General features: G+C 40.1%; 1 protein-coding gene across 3 annotated transcripts in view; it reads left to right on the top strand.

The window, feature by feature from the left end:
• The window catches only part of LOC126403737 (F-box/WD repeat-containing protein 7-like), a 44,034-nt gene extending 24,538 nt beyond the window's left edge, over positions 1-19,496 (top strand). For 2 of the 3 annotated variants that reach the window (XM_050066474.1, XM_050066476.1), the window contains 12 exons: positions 591-673; positions 981-1,119; positions 2,777-2,911; positions 3,630-3,753; positions 6,781-6,917; positions 7,017-7,130; positions 10,932-11,113; positions 11,724-11,949; positions 12,216-12,282; positions 14,692-14,835; positions 15,447-15,596; positions 15,682-19,496. In XM_050066474.1, the coding sequence (XP_049922431.1) occupies positions 591-673; positions 981-1,119; positions 2,777-2,911; positions 3,630-3,753; positions 6,781-6,917; positions 7,017-7,130; positions 10,932-11,113; positions 11,724-11,949; positions 12,216-12,282; positions 14,692-14,835; positions 15,447-15,596; positions 15,682-15,815 (1,635 nt within the window). In that variant the 3' untranslated portion in view covers positions 15,816-19,496. The remainder of the gene's footprint in view (positions 1-590; positions 674-980; positions 1,120-2,776; positions 2,912-3,629; positions 3,754-6,780; positions 6,918-7,016; positions 7,131-10,931; positions 11,114-11,723; positions 11,950-12,215; positions 12,283-14,691; positions 14,836-15,446; positions 15,597-15,681) is intronic. The other variant, XM_050066475.1, reaches the window with a different exon arrangement.
• The last annotated feature ends 2,585 nt before the right edge of the window (positions 19,497-22,081 follow it).

Here is a 22,081-nt window from a genome sequence, read left to right as displayed (position 1 = left end):
TCAAGCAAAACTGTATGTAACTTCAAACTACAAGAATATAACCCGAGAAATTGACATTTTATTGCTTCCTTTTCCCATAAAAACACAAGTAAAAGAGAGACATTAGACAGTGCAGCTCATGTTAACTGCATTTTGGGGTCATTTTTGATACTCTCCTACATTGTGTAATTAGGGATTATAAAGGGATGCTACACAGGAAATCCTGGCACAATTACACATAGGTCACAGTTCAGTCACTGTGTGCTCCTAACTGATTAGAATACATGCATCATAAGTCATTACAGTAATGTTATAGAGATGCTATAGAATCTGTTCATTGTCGTGGACTCTGCAACAACTGTTTACTGTCCTTTAACACCTGTAATTTCATATGTCTCATATCCAGATAGAATTTTAATACAATATAATATATTTTGATAGATTTCAATAGAAGAAGGACATGGCTGGATTAACCTGTTAGAGGGCCCTGGGGCAAAAATTGCTATTTGACCCTGATGACCCCCCAGTTACCACCCTGTGTGGACTGTGTATGTTGTCACCAACCTCCAGTGAACGCTACTGTCTCTCAATGTTTCTCTTTTTCCCACCAGATGAAGAGGAAGTTGGATCATGGTCCAGACGGCCGTCCGTTTCCTTCAGGGAAGAAGCACTGCAAGGGCAATGGATACCTCAGGTACAGCACAGATTGTGTAACTAACCCATAGATGACTATAAGATCTTTATGTTTAAACTCTTAACTATTAACTGCAAACGAGGAGTAAATGCAGTAGCTTATTGTTGTTGTAATAATCAAATAATTAGCATTCTGTTAGCAAAACAGGATATGAAAAATAACTGACAGAACATTGGTGGAACTAAAAACAATTTTCGTTTGTTCATCGTAGCAACTTTTTTTTAAGCATTTTGTAAGCTGGTAATTTACTACACATTGGAAATGCTAACTGGTACAGATGCTAACATCCCTGTTCCTCTCTCCCCAGTCCTTCCAGTCTGGTTCAGGCCACCACACCAACAACATTTGGTGACCTACGGCTGGCCAATGGGCATTCGGCTCAGCGGCGGCGAGTCACCTCCGGCCCGCCCCCCTCTGGCCTGCAGGACTGGCTTCATACCTTCCAGGTCAGGACTCATGTCGCTTCCTTACATTGAGTGCATAATTAAGAGTTAGCTAAAACCCTCCTCCAAACAGTGATCATCCTATCATAGCTTAGTAACAGTAACTAGGCACAGCAGCTTTTGATTTCTCGTTGGAGGGTGAGGTCTTTTTTTGTAGCTTTTCAAAAAACAAAAACACATTGTGTTGTTAGCATTCCCTGCTAACTAGCTTACTACCAACAGCAGTAAACTGGTGTTACCTATAAAGCAGAGAAGCACATCGTTGGCTAACTATTATTTAGGGTTTCAGGCTATGCTAGAAAAATCCCCGTTCAGGACTACAGCATTGACTGTGTGGGAGCCAAGATGCTAATTTATTGGAGTTTTGGCTAACGTTAGCTTGCCCAAATCCTTTTGGAAGTTTACACTCCAACTGCAAATATGAAAATGAAAACACAGATCTGACTTCTTTGTTGCTTGCCCAAGTATGTTAATATAAAGTAAGCAGCCAAACAAGGCTACATTGCAGCTAACATTAGCTTGATTTGCTGGGGAAAAACCAAAACACATTGTGTTGTTAGCATTCCCTGCTAACTAGCTTACTACCAACAGCAGTAAACTGGTGTTACCTATAAAGCAGAGGAGCACATTGTTGGCTAACTATTATTTAGGGTTTCAGGCTATGTTAGAAAAATCCCCATTCAGGACTACAGCATTGACTGTGTGGGAGCCAAGATGCTAATTTATTGGAGTTTTGGCTAACGTTAGCTTCCGCAGATCTTCTTGGGATTTGGGGAAGTTTACATTCAGCTGAAAATATGAAAATGAAAACACAGATTTGAATTCTTTGTTGTTTGTCCAAGTATGTTTTTGTGAAGTAAGCATCCAAACAGGGCTATGAATAACATCGCAGCTAACGTTAGCTTAATTAGCTAGATGGCTATAGAGTTTTCATTTTAGCCACAAAATAAACAGTAAGGGTCTCGAAATAAGAAGCTGTTTTGTTTGTATGAATGTCAAATGTTAAAACTATGGTTGGTATCGTTGAAAACTAAATTCTGTTGAACGGAAGTTCTAGAACGGGACTTTAACATGCATAGCAACAGTGACTAAGGGGGGGCAGGGCTTAAGTTAAGTTTAAGTTTATTTACTTTATTAATCCCCCTGAGGGGAAATTCATTGCTTTTATTAAAGGTCAATGTCAGCACGTCATCCCACATTATCTAGCATGGTTCATGATAGATACTTGTCATACTTGATGAGCTGGAACAAAATACAACTGGATTACTTGCCAAGACAACACTACACACACACACACACACACACACACACACACACACTCACACTCACACTCATTGCATCCCTTGATGTGCTGCGTTAAGTGTGTATGTGAATATCTTCCGCTTGCTGCACGTAAACACTGAGCGTTAGAGGAGCGCTGCCTCCGAGCTGCTCTTATGTAACTAATAATAATAATAAAAAAAACATACAAGTACAAACACACACATGCAAATGAAAATCAGGGATCTGTGTTTTGTAGCTTGGGGAAAAAGTTCAAACAATTTCAGAGACGTGGAAAGTCTTTGAAACACACAAACAGAGGATACAAGAACACACACTGAAATAGAGCAAAATGTCTTCCTCAAAATCTCTTCCTCATGTCCCCCCCCCACCCACGCAGATGTGGAGCGGTCCTGAGAGGTTATTGGCTCTGGATGAGTTGATTGACAGGTGTGAGACCAGTCAGGTGAAACACATGATGCAGGTCATCGAGCCTCAGTTCCAGAGAGACTTCATATCCCTGCTGCCCAAAGAGGTACACACACACACACACACACACACACACACAGATATCGTCCCAATTAAGTCCCAAAGTCCTCAAATGAGACGACATTTAAGTCCCAATGTCCTCAAATGAGACGACAGTAGAGTCCCAATGTTCTCAAACGAGACGACAGTAGAGTCCCAATGTTCTCAAACGAGACGACAGTAGAGTCCCAATGTCCTCAAACGAGACAACAGTAGAGTCCCAATGTCCTCAAACGAGACAACAGCACAGTCCCAATGTCCTCAAACAAGACAACAGCACAGTTCCAATGTCCTCAAACAAGACGACAGCACAGTCCCAATGTCCTCAAACAAGACGATAAAGTCCCAGTGTCCTCAAATGAGACGACATTTAAGTCCCAATGTCCTCCAACAAGATGACAATTAAGTCCCAGTGTCCTCAGACAAGATGATAAAGTCCGAATGTCCTCAAATGAGACAACAATAGAACCCCAATGTCCTCAAACGAGACGATAATAAGGTTCCACACAATTCTTATCTTCAGGTGATTTTACACTAAAGAAAACAGACTTATTAAATTATATTTAATTTCTGACAGAAATCCTCGACACTGGACCTTTAAGTAAAGGATCTGAATAATTCTTCCCCCACGGTCCTATAATGTGACCTATAATAAAACAGCTATGAAACATGTATATCAGTGACACAGAGCAGTGTTTAAAATGTGTGTGTCTGTGTGTTTGCAGTTAGCTCTGTACGTGCTGACCTTCCTGGCTCCCAGAGACCTGCTGCAGGCCGCTCAGACCTGCAGGTACTGGAGGATCCTGGCTGAAGACAACCTGCTGTGGAGGGAGAAGTGCCGAGAAGAAGGTAAACACAGTAAAGACACAGTGCGCCATGTACTGGATGTACTCTGATGGGGGAATGTGAGCTCTGGTCTCAAATCAGGTCTCTGTAGTTTCATTACACAGGTGCTGAGTGTCGTTTTTATTAAACAAACAGGAGGAAATAGAGCATGTATTGGGGACTATTTTCAGTGGCGGATTAATCCACATTTGTGGCAGCAGGATGGTGTATGTAGGACTGAGTCAAAATAATTTACAGTGTGTGTTGATGATGATGAAGGGACGAGACCCAGTGCAGCAGTGTGGCTCACTGATGTGTTTTTAATGGCAAACAATGGAGCTCTATTGCGCTGAGGAAGAAGATATATATTAGGCCTTTGTGTTTGTTATACATCACCAGACCTGTCCTTTAATTATGGAAGCAAACTTCCAATGATGGAACACTGACTGTGCAGCGCAGCGTCCCGCCCTTTCCCTCCTCTTCACTCTTTCATTGCGTTTGCTTCGACACATTTTGATGAATCGTCTCCAAAACCTATAAAATGAGGAGAAACTGTTGTATTTCCTGTCGTGGCTGTGAGCGTTCATCATGTGGTGCCTGTGCACGGACTCTGGAGGTGTTTTCCACAGGGCAGATATGAAAAACAGGAGAGAACGCAGGAGCTTACTGGATGTACAGTGCTTTCTAACCTGAGTGTAACATGCAAATACAGCTACACACACACAGTCAGTCAGTCACTCCACCTTCATTCAGCGCAATGCAGTGGCTCTGTGTGTGTGCGCGTGTGGTGCGTGTATGTGTGTGTGTGTGTGTGTGTTTCTCTCTGGGCGTTCTGCCAGTCAGCCGAGATTCACTGCCAGTACTCAGCAGCCATACCAATGAGCCTACCTAGCGTTAGCGCCATGCCACAGCCATACTAATGAAGCCAGCGTTAACTGCAGCCCACCAGCTTCATAAATAAGGCTAATTTGTATTTGCACTACAGCCCTGTCATACCAGTGGGATCACTGTTGGCATTAGCCAGCACTCTGCGAGAATATAAATGCTGATAATCTGCATTAGTACAATGCCAGTTAAATAATAATGGAAGTAGCGCCGATGGTACATGAACTCATATCAGATTCTTCTACACCTCCGTCACATGAATGAAAGGTAGAGAAGTTTTGGTTGGTTTATCTGATGTTACGGTGATACAACCAAACTTATATTAGCTCAGACTACTGCAGTCTACAGTTCGGATCGTGTTTACCGTGTTCACATAAAGAGTCCATATGAAGGCCTCCCTCTTTTAGTGTAGAGAGCTGCATGGATGATGGTTTTTGTAGGATGGCGCAGAAGTTATGCTGCATTCACATGCTCCTCAGGTGTCCCATTGCCCAAGTTGCGAAGCTTTCTTCTGATTTTGGTGTTTTCATGAGATTTAAGTCGTAATGAGGAAACGAAATGGATTCTACAACGAAGATGATTTGTATATTATTGTTTAGAGCATTTAACCAACATGTTGATAACATTTGGCAGCTTATATCACAAAAAACAGTATGATTTTTTGGGGGGCGGGGCTTAGCTGGAGGCAAAACGATACTCCTCAGACATTAGCGCTGGCTAGCAAGTTCTGTTGGCTTGTTTTAGACAGTGGAGGAAGATGATGCGAGTGGTGCGTTCAGAAATGCTCATTCTAAGTGTTGGAGCGAATTCTCACGTTGCGTTACTCGTGAAAGTTTGAACGCTACAATATTTTGTTTTGACTCACTTCATACGAAGTAGTGTAAGCTAACATTAGCTACTGCTGTTTCACTGGTGTGACAGTAGTGTAAGCTAACATTAGCTGCTGCTGTTTCACTGGTGTGACAGTAGTGTAAGCTAACATTAGCTACTGCTGTTTCACTGGTGTGACAGTAGTGTAAGCTAACATTAGCTGCTGCAGTTTCACTGATACGAAGCTAAAGCATCTAATGTTAGCTTACACTACTGTCACACCAGTGAAACTACATCAGCTAATGTTAGCTCACACTGCTGCCATACCAGTAAAACTACAGCAGCTAATGTTAGCTCACACTGCTGTCACACCAGTAAAACTACAGCAGCAAATGTTAGCTCACACTGCTGTCACACCAGTGAAACTACAGCAGCTAATGTTAGCTTGCACTACTGTCACACCAGTGAAACTACAGCAGCTAATGCTAGCTTACACTGCTGTCACACTAGGGAAACTACAGCAGCTAATGTTAGCTCACACTGCTGTCACACTAGGGAAACTACAGCAGCTAATGTTAGCTCACACTGCTGTCATACTAGTGAAACTACAGCAGCTAATGTTAGCTCACACTGCTGTCATACTAGTGAAACTACAGCAGCTAATGCTAGCTCACACTGCTGTCATACCAGTGACACTACAGCAGCTAATGTTATCTTAGACAGCAGTTGTAACAGTTGTGCTAATTAAACTTATGATAGTGACAACTGCTGTGGCTAATGTTAGCATATATTAGCTTATAACTCATACATAGTTGTCTTCTCCCTCATGGCTTTGAGTAAAGTTATACAGCAGGAACATTTTGCTGACAATAAGCCTCAATAATAATGACAAGTGCAGTCATTTTAATAGCCATGTTTGCTAGCTTATCTGATTGTAATTTCGCTACAACAGCTAGCGTTAGCTTAAATGATGAGTCAAAATGTATGTCTTTATCTTTGGAGGACCAGTTAAGGCTACTGTATCTGTTAGCTTAGCATTTAGCAGTGCTTGCAAAACTGTAATATTTAAATTTTTTGAGTTGCTGTTCGTTTACACCGTTAATAAAAGAGTAAATAATCGTAGCGTTAATTGAAGTCAACTACCATCATTAAAGCACATGTTAGCTTACACTTCACAGTTGCTAACAAACTATAGCAACTTTCTACGATACATTATTTTCTTCAGCAATTATTTCTTTCTAGTGTGTGTTTGTATAGTAAAGTATGATGTAAGCAGAACATTTTTACATATTTTGCTTTAAAAAATGACTTGAATGATTAAACGGTTATCAAAACTGTCTTTCGTCCTCTCCACAGGTGTGTCAGAGTATGCGTCAACTCGTCGTAGGAAGTGCTCACGGCCAGGTGTGGCGGTCAGTCCTTGGAAATCGGCCTACATTAGACAACACCGCATAGAGAACAACTGGAGGAAGGGAGACACACGGGAGCCCATGGTACGCAGTCACACTGATCCAGCTGACAGGCGTGTATTTGATACGTAAACATGGATTCAGTGTCATTAAATCCGGGTCTCTGTCTCTCTCTCTCTGCAGGTGTTGAAAGGTCACGATGACCACGTGATCACGTGCCTGCAGTTCAGTGGTGACCTCATTGTCAGCGGCTCTGATGACAACACGCTCAAAGTCTGGTCCGCCATCACCGGCAAGGTAGGGCGCAGTGTCAGCAGAGACAGACATATTGATTATGCAAATTATGATTTTCTGCTGCTTCAGCTATAAAACACAAGTGTGTATGTGTGTGTATGTTGGGGGGGTGTCTGGTTTGTCTCTTCAGATTACATCGTAGTATCGTTATACTGCTCAGTGTGCTGTAAGCAGTTGGTACGACTTTGTAGTGCTGCATAATTACATTTACCAGTAGTCTCCGTAGAAACAAGTCTTTAAGCCTCTGCGCCAGCAACAGCTTTGACTGGAGACATTATGTTTTCGGATTATCTGTCCATACGTCCATTCTTGTCAATGATGAACTGATTAGATTTTGGTGTTTAAAGGTCAAGGTCACAGTGACCTTGGATCTGTCATATTCTTGTGAGTGCGATATCTCAATAACGCCTTGAGGGATTTTTTTTTTTCAAATTCAGCACAAATGTCCACTTGGAGTCAACAATGAAGAGATAAAATTTTAGTGCTTTAAAGGTCAAGGTCGCTGTGACCTTGGGTCTGTTGTATTCTTGTGAACGTGATATCTCTAGAATGCATTGAGGGATTTATTTTTTTTTCAAATTCAGCACAGATGTCCACTTGGACTCAACAATGAACAGATTAAATTTTAGTGGTTAAAGGTCAAGGTCACTGTGACCTTGTGTCTGTCCTATTCTCAAGAACACATTGAGGGAATTTTTTTCAAATTTGGCACAAATGTCCATCTGGACTTAGGGATGAACTGATTAAATTTTGGTGGTCAAAGGTCTCATGAACACAATATCTCATAGTGCAATGAGAGAATTTCTTTAAATTTGGCACAAACATCCACTCTGACTCACTGATGAACTGATTAGATTTAAGTGGTCAAAGGTCAAGGTCACTGTGACCTCCAGTCTATCGTATTCTTGTGAAGAATGCATTGAGGGCATTTCCTCAAATTTGGCACAAACATCCACTCTGGCTCAGCGACGAACTGATTAGAATTTGGTGGTCAAAGGTGAAATATCACTGTGACCCCACTCATCACATTTTTTGTCATAAGTAATTCATTCGCTAATAATGACAAAACTTCACACTGAGGTCTAACAGGATAAAATAATGAAGTGATGAGATTTTATATCCAAAAGGTCAAAGGTCAACTTCACTGTGACATCATCATGTTCTGCATAAAACACTTCTCTGGTCATTATTAAACGTCATATCTCAGGAACAGAAGGGGAGACATTTGGTCAGAGACTGAGTTGGTGACACTGATCTTGAAACTGTGCTGATTGTATAGATCTTCTGTGCTGTCGGGTTGAAGATGTGTGTGAAGCGTCTGTGTTTTAGAATAAGTAGCTTTGTTACAGCAGCGTCCATATTGAAAGCATCGTCAGCAGTCATTTTAAAGCATGTTTCGCCATTTTCTAACATTTTAAAGACCTGGATTTAATCCAGAATTTTGTTGTAGCCTTTGCATCAAATGGTGTAGTGCTGTGTGACGCAGCCAGTGTGTGTGTGTGTGTGTGTGTCGCCCTTAGAAGTCAGTCAGCATCATGAATTAGAATATAATAGAAGAGAACAGAGGCTTTTAATGTAGGTCAGCATGACCCATCAGAATACTATGAAGCTTATGTGGCTGAATAGAGAAGAAAGCAGTAGAATAGAATAGATTAGTGTCAGGCGGACCAGTTGTGTTAGTCAGTGTGTCTTTGAGATGTTATTTAAACAGAGTGTGTATACACTGACAGCCTGAGGCTGCTCTGTTTGAGTCCTCAACCTTTATGTGTGTTAAAGGCGAGGAGACAGTCCACAGCGTTTGTCCAAAGACTCTCTTTTAGCCTGTATGTTAGCCGTCACACGCCGGTCCTGTCTTTGCTCTCATCTGTAAATTGTGTGTATTTCCATTTAGAGTGAGCACAGCCTCAAACGTCTGCAGCAGTGAAATACAACACACACATTAATGCAGCAGTAGCATGAATCCAAAGACATCAGAATAGTTTAATAAGTAGGTTCAGCAGACACACACTTTTTCTGAGGTAAGGTTTTGAATGTTTTACTTGTAGTGGAGTATTTTCACAGTGAAGTATTTGTACTTTTACTGCAGTAAAGGATCTCTGTTTTATTGTCGATGTGGTTTCGGTAGAACATTCTTTAACCAGACACACCTGCTCTCCTCTGCGTCTAGACCTGCCCTTTAGTGTGTGCCTTAGTTTGTGTGTGTGTGTGTGTGTGTGTGTGTGTGCGCACCCTGCAGAAAGAAAAACACACACCCACATCTATACCCCGAAGGCATGACGAGGCTTGTGTTTCCGCTCGTCTCCCTGTAAAAAATTCACGGCGGTTACATTATCTTTATGATCAGGAACGTGATGACAGGTTGACGGTCGCCCACTGCCGATAATCACAGTAGTAACACAGTAGTTTCACTGTGTACTGCAGTACACCCCCCCCCCCCCCCCCACACACACACACACACACACACACACACACCTTCCTCTTTCTCAGCAACAGTTGCCAAGGCAAAGTTTCCCTCTGTTGCCGCGGCAACCACCATTACAACACCTTCAAGGTGAAACTGCATTCTGTCTTTCTCTCTCCTCAAGCTGTGAAAAAAAGGAACAAATATTGACACACACTTTTACGACGCGCACACGCTCAGCGCACATACACACGTATACACACGCACACATGAACTTTATTTGCACTTTAATTAACAGAAGATGGATTTAATTGTTGAATTTAATTAGCAGTGTCACCTAATCTGGATTTTAATTTATTTATTAATTTATTTTTTGATGGGATTTGTGTAATTATGTTCGGTGAATGGGCATTTTAATGTGAAATGTGCTAATTATGGTGCGACACACAGAAATGAGTGAACACATGAGTGAGCAGTGAATTTATTCATTTTAGGGCACAGTTTTGTGGTTTTAGCTCAGTTACTGAAGTCAGTGTCTCTCTTTTGGGTAAATCTCATGTAAAAATAAAATTATTACGTCCTGTTTTTTAATCAGGACTGAAACGATTCACTGAGTACCTCAAATAAATTGTTTAATCCAGTACAACTATACAGTGCGCTGTGTTTCACATGGATGGTTGTGTCTGTTGCACAACGCATCATGTTACTTTCCCTGATGATAGCCTGCGCAGCTGCACGGATTGCAAAACTATGGAGGAAGAGGTACGAAGAGAAAGTGTACAAACAAAATGAGAAAAGAATGAAACAATAAAATTAAACATATCATGTACACGTAGCCTTAAGGACAGAAACACAACAAAAATGTACAAGGAACATATATAGTTACGTACGTTTATACACACGGTGAAATATACAAGTTAAAGTGCAAAGACTTTTGGTAGTAGTTGGAATTTCAAGTCAGATTAAATGAAAATAAAATTCAGACCAAATTACAACAACAAAGTAAGAACTAATATGAATTTATAATGGCTGGTTATAAATTTTCCCCCACGAATACAACATGCTAATATTATTAGCACAAGTCTATGGCATTTTACATTGTATGAATTAGCGTAGCAGTTAGCAGAGTTGTCCTCTGCTCATATGAAGCCAGGAACAACAGCAACATGTCAGACTGCATGCGCTCCAGATTTTAACACAGATTTTAAAAAGAAAGTAACACTTATGTAGTGTCTGTGCCCAAGCTGAGATAACCCCGATGACATCACTGTGACATCATCAGGGTCAGTTCCTCTTGGCTCCTCCACACGACACGATGCAACTGATAAAACCAGTGGAATGTTCCTTTAATGAAGAGCGATAACGAGCATCTGTTCATCAAAGCGTTGCTCTCTGTCTCTCAGTGTCTGCGGACGTTGACGGGTCACACTGGCGGCGTGTGGTGCAGTCAGATGGCGGTCGCCACGGTGATCAGCGGCTCCACCGACCGGACGCTGCGCGTGTGGGACGCCGAGAGCGGCGAGTGTGTCCACACGCTGTACGGACACACGTCCACTGTGCGCTGCATGCATCTCCACGGCAACCGGTAAGACACAGACACACACACACACACACACACACGCTTTAGGAACACCTAACATTTTGCTGCATTCATTTCCATGACAACCAGAAAAAGACTCTCTACCACACACACACACACACACACTTACAGTAACACACTCATGTACTCTACTGACACACATGCCCATTGCCTGCTGCTTGTCTCCATGGTAACCAGTATAACATCAATGGAGTATATTCATTGTACGCACACTCATAAACACAAACAAAACTAACAACATAAAGCAACACACACACTATACACACAGAGAAGGACACACAAACACAATAAGCACACACAACTACACACTAATTACACACACATACATTATAAATCATGCTAAGACTATAAATAAACACACACTACACAAACACCACGTGCAGAGACACACATCTACACACTACATACACAATGCATGAACCATTCACATACAGTACACACACACACACACACACACACACACACACACTGAGATGATGAACTGGGTCATCACAGCGTGAGCACACACACTTGACTCTCATTTTAATAAGACAAACTTGAAACTGCCCCGACTGGCCGACGCTGCAGTGATGTCATCCCTCCCTCTGTCTCTCAGGGTGGTGTCGGGCTCCCGGGACACGACGTTGCGCGTGTGGGACGTGTCAACGGGCCGCTGCGAGCACGTGCTGACGGGCCACGTGGCGGCGGTGCGCTGCGTTCAGTACGACGGGCGCCGCGTGGTGTCGGGCGGCTACGACTACATGGTGAAGGTGTGGGACCCCGAGACGGAGGCGTGTCTGCACACGCTGCAGGGGCACACCAACAGAGTGTACTCACTGCAGGTATACACACACACACACACACACACACACACGTATATGAGAAGAGCTCATTCATAGTAAAGACCTTTTATTAATAAATAAAACTCTGGTTCTAACCTGATCTGTTCTCATAAAAATCACATTTTCTCTGAGTTTAGAATTAAACAAACAAGCAGCTGGATCACAGAGCTGACGTCCTGCTCTGCTTAAGTGTGCTTACACCCTTCTCTATGAGACATGACGTCCCTGTGTGTTATTAACTCATCATATCTTCTCTGTCTTCGCAGTTTGATGGTGTGTTCGTGGTGAGCGGCTCGTTGGACACGTCAATCAGAGTCTGGGACGCAGAGACAGGTAGAGACACTCTTTAGTTCACACATACATCAAATATATTTTTGATGAATTTAAATTAAATCAGCATGTAAATATACGCTTGGTAAAAATTAACCAGTTTATCAGGAACATTTAGTCTGAAAATTATCAGTTGTTTTGAGAGGCTGATGCATCTTTATCGTCATTTAAAAGGCTGTTACGTTGTGGTAAAGTGTTCCAGTATTTTTCAACCCATTTTATGCTGATGACAATAAATATATTGTAACATCAACACCTCTCCAACATTCTAGTGTTTAGTAAAGGATTTATTGCAGGACTGTTTTGTTAGACGGCATTTGTTTGAGCTCGCTTGACCTAATAAACTGGCAACTTGGTGTTCTTGCAGTTACTTAAAGAGGCAACAGATAGGATTCGTTTTTTTGTTTAGCTTGGCGCCACCTAGCGTCAGTGGTGTTGCGTCGCACTGTCGCAACGACCAAATTGAGCGTGGGGATCAGAGATAATCTGATAATAATAATATGACTCTATTAGACTCTAAGTTAAATAAAATGTAGGCTGTAAAGCCACCAGTATACCTCTATGTATATGTAGAATGAGAAGGTGTGTGGACACTCTACTAAATAAATGAGTAAAGAGACCGAGCAACAATTATCAGATTTATGTGAAGAAAAAACAAATAGTAATGCAAATAATTATAGCAGAATGCACAGTACCAGTACAAACAGCAGTAGACACAGTGAATTATACCAATATGCACATGTAAACAGTCCCCATTCTAGAATAAAAGGTACCGTATGGAAACCATGCGGCCGGTTGCAGCTCAGATTGAATGGGAAACAAAGTCCAGTGTTCACTTAGCTGGGCGTAACTTAGCTGGGCGTAACTTAGCTGGGCGATGTGCGTGGATAGCTGCCTCCGTGAGAAGAGAACAGAAGGAAGGGAGGGGGGTATCACTGTCCGAGGGCTGCCGTAGAATGGCAACCAGGATGTCAGCCGACCAACACTCGCTACCCGCTCCCTGGTTGCGGCGATTTGCGATGCTGGCCAGCTAGGAATGAACTAGCAGCCAGTACAGTACAGTCCTCTCTGGTCTAGCTAACATTTAGCCGTGTTACTTACTGATCCATTAGAAAGAAAGCTAGCTGGACATGGGTTTTGAAGCCTCTTTGGTCACGGAGCTCCCTCCATCTCTTGAACGCCTGACTGAGGTTTACTCTTGTTTTTCCTCTTCTTTTATCACTCTCCTTTTTGCTCTTCTTTGCCTCCTCACACAGAGGAGCTCCTTTTCTTTTGCTAGGCCGTTTTTCACTTGTCTCCAAACTTTGTCCGTCCGCCATTGTGCTTGTGACTCAACTATCTCATGCCCAACTCCTCATAAGGACCAGCTCCAGTCCCTGATTGGCTGACCGACCAGTTGCACAATACATGACGCGTTTCCTGCCGTAAAGCAGATTTTTTTCTGCAAAATTTCGGCACCGGTGGCAAAAGCTTATTACAAAGATTGCAAAGCCATTAAGTAACCTATGTAAACGCTGATAGTCTGATTTTACTGTGGACACTACCCTGTGCAACCCACATTATTTTCATCATGATATATTTAGGAAAAGATGCCTCTTTAAGAACTAAATATGTACCATGACTTATAAAACAATCATCACAAAATTACAATGTAAATTAGAAATAAATAATTACAGATTATTGAATTTCATTTGAAATGGTTTCAGTTGATTAAAAATAGATAGATTATAATATATATATATATATCTATATATTTATATAAAGAAATATTTAAATATAGTTATAGTATATGAATAAAATACAATATATTCTCATCAGATTTTCTTGTGTCCATTAGCATTGAAATAAACCAAATTAGATCCCCATTAACTTACATTAGAGTTCAAGGAAGTATTAACAATATACAATAAAAAATAAGACAATAAAATACAGTCAAAGCTCACCATACACTACACTCTCAGAAAATGTATAAAATTAAACAATAAAATTAAACATATCATTTACAAGTACCGCTGAAAGAGGGAATAACAACAAAAATTAATTTATATGTACTAGGAACAAGTCACGTACATGTATACACACGATGAAAAATACATACAAATTTGTTCATTCTTTCAAAAGAAAGATAACGAAATAATTAACTCGTGATCATTAACGGCATTAAAAAAAAAAGAAAAAGAAAGAAAGAAAATTGCAATCACAGCTTCTCTTGGGTTCCGTATGATGTAAACCAAATTCAGTTTTGTTGTAATTAAATTGACCAATGTTCAGCAATTATCTCAGTTTTTTTGTATTTTTTTACAAACAAAAAGTCGTCAAAATAATGTTATAAACATGTAAATAAATCTGCACATTGTGGTTTTAAATAAACCTGTTTAAGTTAAACTGCTAACCTGAAACTGTCCCGTCCAGGTGGGTGTGTCCACACGCTGACGGGCCACCAATCGCTGACCAGCGGCATGGAGCTGCGTGACAACATCCTTGTTTCCGGGAACGCCGACTCGACGGTCCGAGTGTGGGACGTGCGGACGGGACAGTGCCTCCACACACTGCAAGGTGAGACAGTGAGAGAACAATGACGTCCCTGAGAGGGTTTGTGTCAGAGGGAACAATGAGAGCAGCGTGAAGGTGAGATGATGGCGGCCGAGTCAGCGCTAAAACACACAAGTCTGCAGTCCTCTCCGGGAGACGGAGAGGAAACACTGGAACAGGAAAGAGAGCACGCAGACGAGGGAGAAGAAGAGTCAATCAGAAATAAAGTAAAACCAGAGCTAAAGTTTATTTTAAGATGCGGAGAGAGGAGACGAGGGCACAAAGACACGAGGGAACAAAGAGGACATGAAGGTAATTCATTATAGCAAGTGGAAACAAGAAGAGGAAGGAAGTACAAGTAGCAATACCACGGTGAAAAAAGTACTCTGTTACATGTAAGAGTCCTGCGTTCACAATCCTACAGTACGTAGGACCGTAGGATCCTCCTGGGTGCCTCCTGCTGGAGGTGTTAAGGGCACGTCCCACTGGTAGGAGGCTCTTGGGAAGACCCAGAACTTGTTTGAGGGATTATGTATCTCATCTGCTCTGGGAACACCTTGGGGTCCTCCAGGAGGAGCTGGAAAGCTCGCTGAGCCAGTTTCTGTTGCATTAACTTTATCTTGTGTTTCCTTCAGGTCCCAACAAGCACCAGTCGGCGGTGACGTGCCTGCAGTTCTGCAGAGGTTTGGTTCTGTCCAGCTCCGACGACGGGACGGTCAAACTGTGGGACCTGAAGACCGGAGCCTGGCTGCGAGACGTGGTGGCCCTGCAGAGCCGCGGATCAGGTGAGGACCCACCACCACCATCTGCTGTACACACACCTGTTACAGATACCTGAGTCTAAATCAATCACTCGTTCTCTCTCGACAGGTGGCGTCGTGTGGCGAATCAGAGCGTCCGATACTCGGCTGGTTTGTGCTGCCGGCAGCAGGAACGGGACAGAGGAGACCAAACTGCTGGTGCTGGACTTCGACCTGGACGACAAGAAGAAGGAGACGGAGTGAGGAATGAAACAAAGACGCCATAAAAGAAGTTTGGAAGTTAATTTCATTTTGACCAAAGTCGTGGCTGGATCCGCTTCCTGCAACTGTCAGACAGACAGGTATGAATGTCACAACACATCCTGATTGGCCGGCAGACATATGGACACATTGGGAGGACAGCTGGACGGACAAAACATCCACTATGACCTGGATACCCAATGTGGATGATACAAAAATGGCCAAAATATCAAAACTTTTGACATCATATAGCTGCACTGACATGGACGACGCCATATTGGACGCCACAATCACCCAAAGGACCATCGCAAACATGGCGACAAATGAATGTTTTTGCCGCTTTGACGGACAGAAACAAGGATGTACGTTCTTTTCTACGACACACGGTGAATGTTTGACAAACAGACAGACAGACGGATACGTGCTGATCAAAAACAATTCAGATGGATGTTCATGGATGGATGGTTGAATGTAACCGATGGAGGGACGAGGGCATTGACTTCTATTGCTGCTGAACCAATGAGGAGCTCGACAACGCCGATAAACATACCAATCCAAATGTACCAAATCTTGAAGGCCAGAGACACGCGGGCAACTTCTTGAGGCAATGGGACGGGCAATGTTGCTTTGAATCAGTATTGTTTTCATACCAGCAGCCAACCTACTGCGGCTTATTAGGGCCACTGTAGGTTAAAAAAAAATTAGAAATTTAATAAAAAGCAGAGCAGGGCACCGGGGTAATATTCAGAGAGAAACCTCAGAATTTCAAAGATTTAAGTTGAAAATTCACAAGAAAAATCAACAGAATTTACAAGACAAACTGTAGTGAGGAATTTGTGTTGGATGAATGAGTCAAGCACAGGACTTTCACCCAGGGGACCAGGGTTTGTGTCCCATGTGAGCCAACATTGGCTTTTTATTTTCAGTTTTTGGGATGTATAAAGCCGCTGAATGCACACTGTTTACACAAAACTCAGCTGAATAGCTGAACAGACTCGTTGGTTGTAACGCCAGTGTCTTGAATGATGAATTTCAAACAAATGTCTCGTCTAGACGTTGCCAGGATTCGCTGTTTACAGGTGGAGTAAAGCGATGTGGTTCCTTGACAAAAAACAAAAGAACAAACACTATTTTTTCCAAGTAAATTTACCGCTTTAATTTCAGAGAATATTCAATATTTTCTCATAAATTTACTTTGATCTTAAAAATTCTTCTTTATTTCTCACGAATTTATGATTTTATAATCTCAGAATATTCAAAGTCCTTTATGGTAAATTTGTTTTTAATTTACGACATAAATCTTGGATATTTTTATGCAGATTTATGACTTGACAATCTCAGATAATATTTGAGGTTTTTTTCTCGTAAATTTTACAACTTAAAACCCAGAAATTTGTTTGTTTGTTTTCTTAAATATATCTCTTTATAATCTCAGAGAATATTTGTTTAGTTCAGTGTTGAAAATTTGTTTTTGTTTTTTATTACAAATTTACAGCTTTAATCTTGGACAATATCAACGTTTTTTTCTCAGAAATTTAAGATAAAAACTTTAAATTTACGAGTGTTGTCAAATTTATGACTTTCAGAGAATATAAAAATATTTTCTCGTAAATTTTAGATTTTTTTTTCCCCTCATTAATTTACCACTTAAATCTCACAGAATATTCAGGGTTGTTTTTTTCTGATTAATTTACGACTTTGATCTTAAAGATTCTTCTTTTTTCTCACCAATTTATGATTTTATAATCTCCGAGAGTATTCAAATTCTTTTATGGTAAATTTGTGAGTTTTGAATTTATGATACAAATCTTGGACAGCCACAGTTTTTTCATGCACATTTATGATTTTATAATCTCAACCACTTTAAACCAGGAAATAATTCATTTGTTTTTTGTTTTGCAAATTTATCACTTTATAATCTCAGAGATTTTAAGTTTTGTGTTATAAATTTGTGATTTTTTTCTCGTAAATTTACGACTCAAACTTGAAATTTCTTAATTTTTTTGTCACAAATTTATGAATTTATAATCTTAGCAATTATTAAAAAAAATTTCATGTATTTTTTTCATTTTTTGTTTCCCATAAATTTACCACTTTAATCTCAGAGAATATCCAAATTATTTTCTGGTAAATTTACGACTTTAATGTTGAAAACTCTGAGCTGTCTGTGACTGTTACTCCTCCCCTGGCTCAGTTTAATTTTAGTTAAAAAAATGTTTTACCTACGATTGCCCTAATACACCATCGTACTGTCATAGCAGGCATTTTTCTGTTGGCATTGTTTTTTTACATAGCTGCCCGTGAAGTTGCCCGTCTCCGTTGCCTCTGCACGTCCTTAATGTGTGTCGGCCCTGCAGTACTGTAACATATGTTTGTGAGCCGATGGCGGCGCAGGAAACGCTGGCCGTTATCTCAACTGGTGAAACCGTGAAAGTGGCTGGAGTGAAAGTTTCCCATCCAGCAGAGAGGAGAGGACTGAAGTGGAAACCAGTATAATCCAGCCACAACCAGAGTCTTACATCTGCAAACCAAACCCTCGCTTTGATTCAAGCTTCACAGCCGCCTGTTTTGAAGGTTAAAAAAACATTATTTTAAAAGCAGAGGAGGATTAATGTAATCACTCAAAGCTGCTCGTCACCTCTATAAAACCTTTACAAGTGCACTGCACATTATCACTCACATGTTTCAGTGATTCCCACTGCAGTTTGGCTCAAAATGCAAATCCTCAGTCTGCGTGTTTGTGCCAAAGTGAAAGTAAAGACAGAAAACGTGCCATCGTTAATGCTGTTAGTAACACCTGAGTTTTTGCTGCTGACGAGCCAAAGAACACAGTGCAGATCTGTAGGCTTACCGAACACTAAATCACCCGTACACTCAGCTAGTTTCAATCAGTAATCAGGCTTTTCCTTAAACATGTTGTAGTTTGTCTTGCTAAATGTAAAATAAGACACTTTTTATTGCAAGAAACTGAAATTAAAATCAGAAAAAATAGCTTTAATGAACCAACTTTACTTTTAAGCGGTTTCTTCTAATCAGTGATTCTTGTTCAAATTTTTCTCATAATTTTTCTCTACAGCCCAGAAAATTGCAGGAAGATCAATATGCAGAAAGATTAGCGTAGCAAAGAAAGGACATTTAATTAATCAGCAATTTATTTATGAAGTTTAATCACTACTGAATACTTCAAGCTGAACTCTACCACTGCATTTACATCATTTTAGATTTTCAAAAGGGTAATTTCAGGTTTCACCATTTCAAAAAAATTTCGGATTGTAGTTCACAATATGAAATATAGAAATTGTACTTCCTTTGTCCCTTCTGTGCTTCCATAGCCGGAGTTTGAGTCATCAGATTTTAATCAAAATCTGTAAATGGTCGCGTGTCTCCCTCAGCTTATTAACAACTCATGAACTCCCTTTTTTCTGCCATTAATGTCCGAATTTAGCTCATAATTAAATTGTAATTTAGCAAGAAAAAAAAATCAACATTTAAAAAAGACTAAGGAAGCACAGAAAAAGCCATTTAATGACCACTTAATTGTGAAATTTAATCACAACTAAATAATGTTGAATAGCATTAATATTTAAGTTTAAAAAAAACATCTGAATTTTTCTGTTATTTTTTTTTTATTTCATTTCATTCAGTTATATTTCACAATATACAAAAAAAAAAAAAAAAAAAGAATTTAAATGATTTTGTCCTTCCTGTGCCTCCATACGATCCTTTGATTCATCTGTCTTCAGCTACGTTCAAAGCTAAATCTCCAAAGGGTCACTCCTCATGTTTCTCCTCAGCTTATCAAATATTAAAAAAAATACATAAATGATTTAAAACAACTCCCCTTACCAGATATTAATCCAACATAAGCTGCCGTTGCCAGGCAACACCTCCAGCCAATCACCAGAGGTCTGGGTGATGTTTCCCCCGGCAACAGGTGGTATTTCCATGCGGTGAAAGTTGATCTTTCTACAGGTGTGAGGCTCTGGTGACGTCATCGTGTAAAATAGTGTAAATAACACAAAGAGGATGTAAATATTCAGCTTTTTATAAGAAGAGAAACAGAAAATATGGAGAGAGGAGACGAGGATGGAGGGATGAATGTGGATCAATAAAGATGAGTTTTATAAAAACGCTGAGTGGTCGACGTGTTCTTTCACAGAGATGTCTGAAACATTTTACTGCACAAAGACTGCTTTTACTTTTGATCATGTTAAGTACATTTTGCTGAAAATACTTAGATAAGGTTCTGAATGCAGAAACTTGTACTCGAGTGTTTTTTCAGTATCAGTACTAAAGTAAAGGATTTGAATACTTCTTCCAAAAACCATTTAAGGATGCACAGAAATAGAATCTATTAATTGAAATAATTTCATTATTACAGTTTCTTTCACTTTAGTTATGATGAGCCCAATCAGGACATTTCTGTAATTTTTGATACACATTAAATTTTACTTTGTACGCCTGATTTTAACAAGACTTTTGTTGACAAGAATCTGCAGCAGCACTGGCAGCTCGGTGAGTATAAAATCTATATATGATCCATTATGTATTTAAAATGTCATTCTACACACCATGTATTTAAAGAAAATGCTTATGAGACAGCTAGATAAGCAGAAAAATGTTTTAAAGTTAAAGCAAACATGATTTAACTGTCATGTATTGTGAGTTATATCAGCCAGCGTATATATTTTATCAGATTTATATATATGTAGTATTTTATCTGCTTGACATTGAAACATAAACACGTACTCCTCCAAAGTCCAGAGGTAATTTCATTGATCCACACAGTTTTATGTTTTCTTAACTTGATAATAAATTATTGATTGCTTATTGTGCTGTTTATGTGCCTGTAACTTTGAGGGAGTAATTTGCATTATTTAACAGATCTATAATACATGGGGTTTACATAGCGCTTTTCAGGATACTCAAAGACGCTTAAAGATATTACAATTACAAAGACACCTGAAATGACTAGAGACACACAAAATGGCTGCAAACAGACACAATACAACTACAAAGAGACACAGAAAGACTACAAAAGAGACACAAAATGACTGCAGAGAGACAAAATATCTGCAGACAAAACAACTTCAAAGAGACAATACAGCTACAAAGAGTTGCAAAATGACTGCAGAGAGACACAAAATATCTGCAGAGACACCAAACGACTACAAAGAGACACAAAACAATTTCTAAAGAGACAAAACATGGCTGCAAAGAGACAAAACATGGCTGCAAAGAGACACAAAATGACTACAGACACAAAACAACAAAGAGACACAAACTGACTGCAGAGAGACACAAAACAATTACAGAGACAAATCAACTACAAAGATACACAAAACGACTACAAAGAGACACAAAATGACTGCAGAGAGACAAAATATCTGCAGAGACACAAAACAACTTCAAAGAGTCACAAAACAACTACAGAGTTGCAAAATGACCGCAGAGAGACACAAAATATCTGCAGACACCAAATGACTACAGAGAGACACAAAACAATTGCAAAGAGACAAAACGTGGCTGCAAAGAGACACAAAATTACAAAGAGACAATAAGACTACAAAGAGACTGCAAAAGGCAAAACCACTACAAAGAGACACAAAATGACTGCAGAGAGACACAAAACTACAAGGAGACAATATGACTACAAAGAGACACAAAATGACTGCAGAGAGACACAAAACAATTACAGAGACAAATCAACTACAAAGATACACAAAACGACTACAAAGAGACACAAAACAACTACAAAGAGACACAAAATGGCTGCAAACCTGAGTAAAGAGCACTTATTCCACCCACACTCTAAAATATTTTAATGCTTTTATAGTTTTACTGAGGGTTTTGAATGCAGGACTTTAATGAGATACCGTGGGTAAGGGAGTATTTTTACACTGTAGTTTTGCCTCTTCTTCCACCACTGTTTGGCACTAATTATATGGGAAACAGAGACAGTGTTTAATTTGTCATAATCAAATTACACTTAATTATATTATAATTATAATTAATTAGTTCCCATTAATTGCTGGTGTAAGATTGAGAGTCTGTTAATCAGCGCACAGCAGATCAGCTGAACGTGTAAAAATAGGGCAAATATTCAATTTAACATGAAGGAGAAAGTTTCCAATAATATCTGAATAATGAATGAGTATTTACCAGTGTGTGTGTGTGTGTGTGTGTGTGTGTGTGTGTGTGTGTGTGTGTGTGTGTGTGTGTGCGAAAATGTAAATCAGAGTGAAGCTCCCTGCAGAAATGCAACTTAA

The sequence above is a fragment of the Epinephelus moara genome, chromosome 17 (genome assembly GCF_006386435.1).
Source record: "Epinephelus moara isolate mb chromosome 17, YSFRI_EMoa_1.0, whole genome shotgun sequence".
NCBI lineage: Eukaryota > Metazoa > Chordata > Actinopteri > Perciformes > Serranidae > Epinephelus > Epinephelus moara.
The sequence above is the reverse complement of the archived record's forward strand: the minus strand, read 5'-3'. Positions and strand labels throughout refer to the sequence as shown.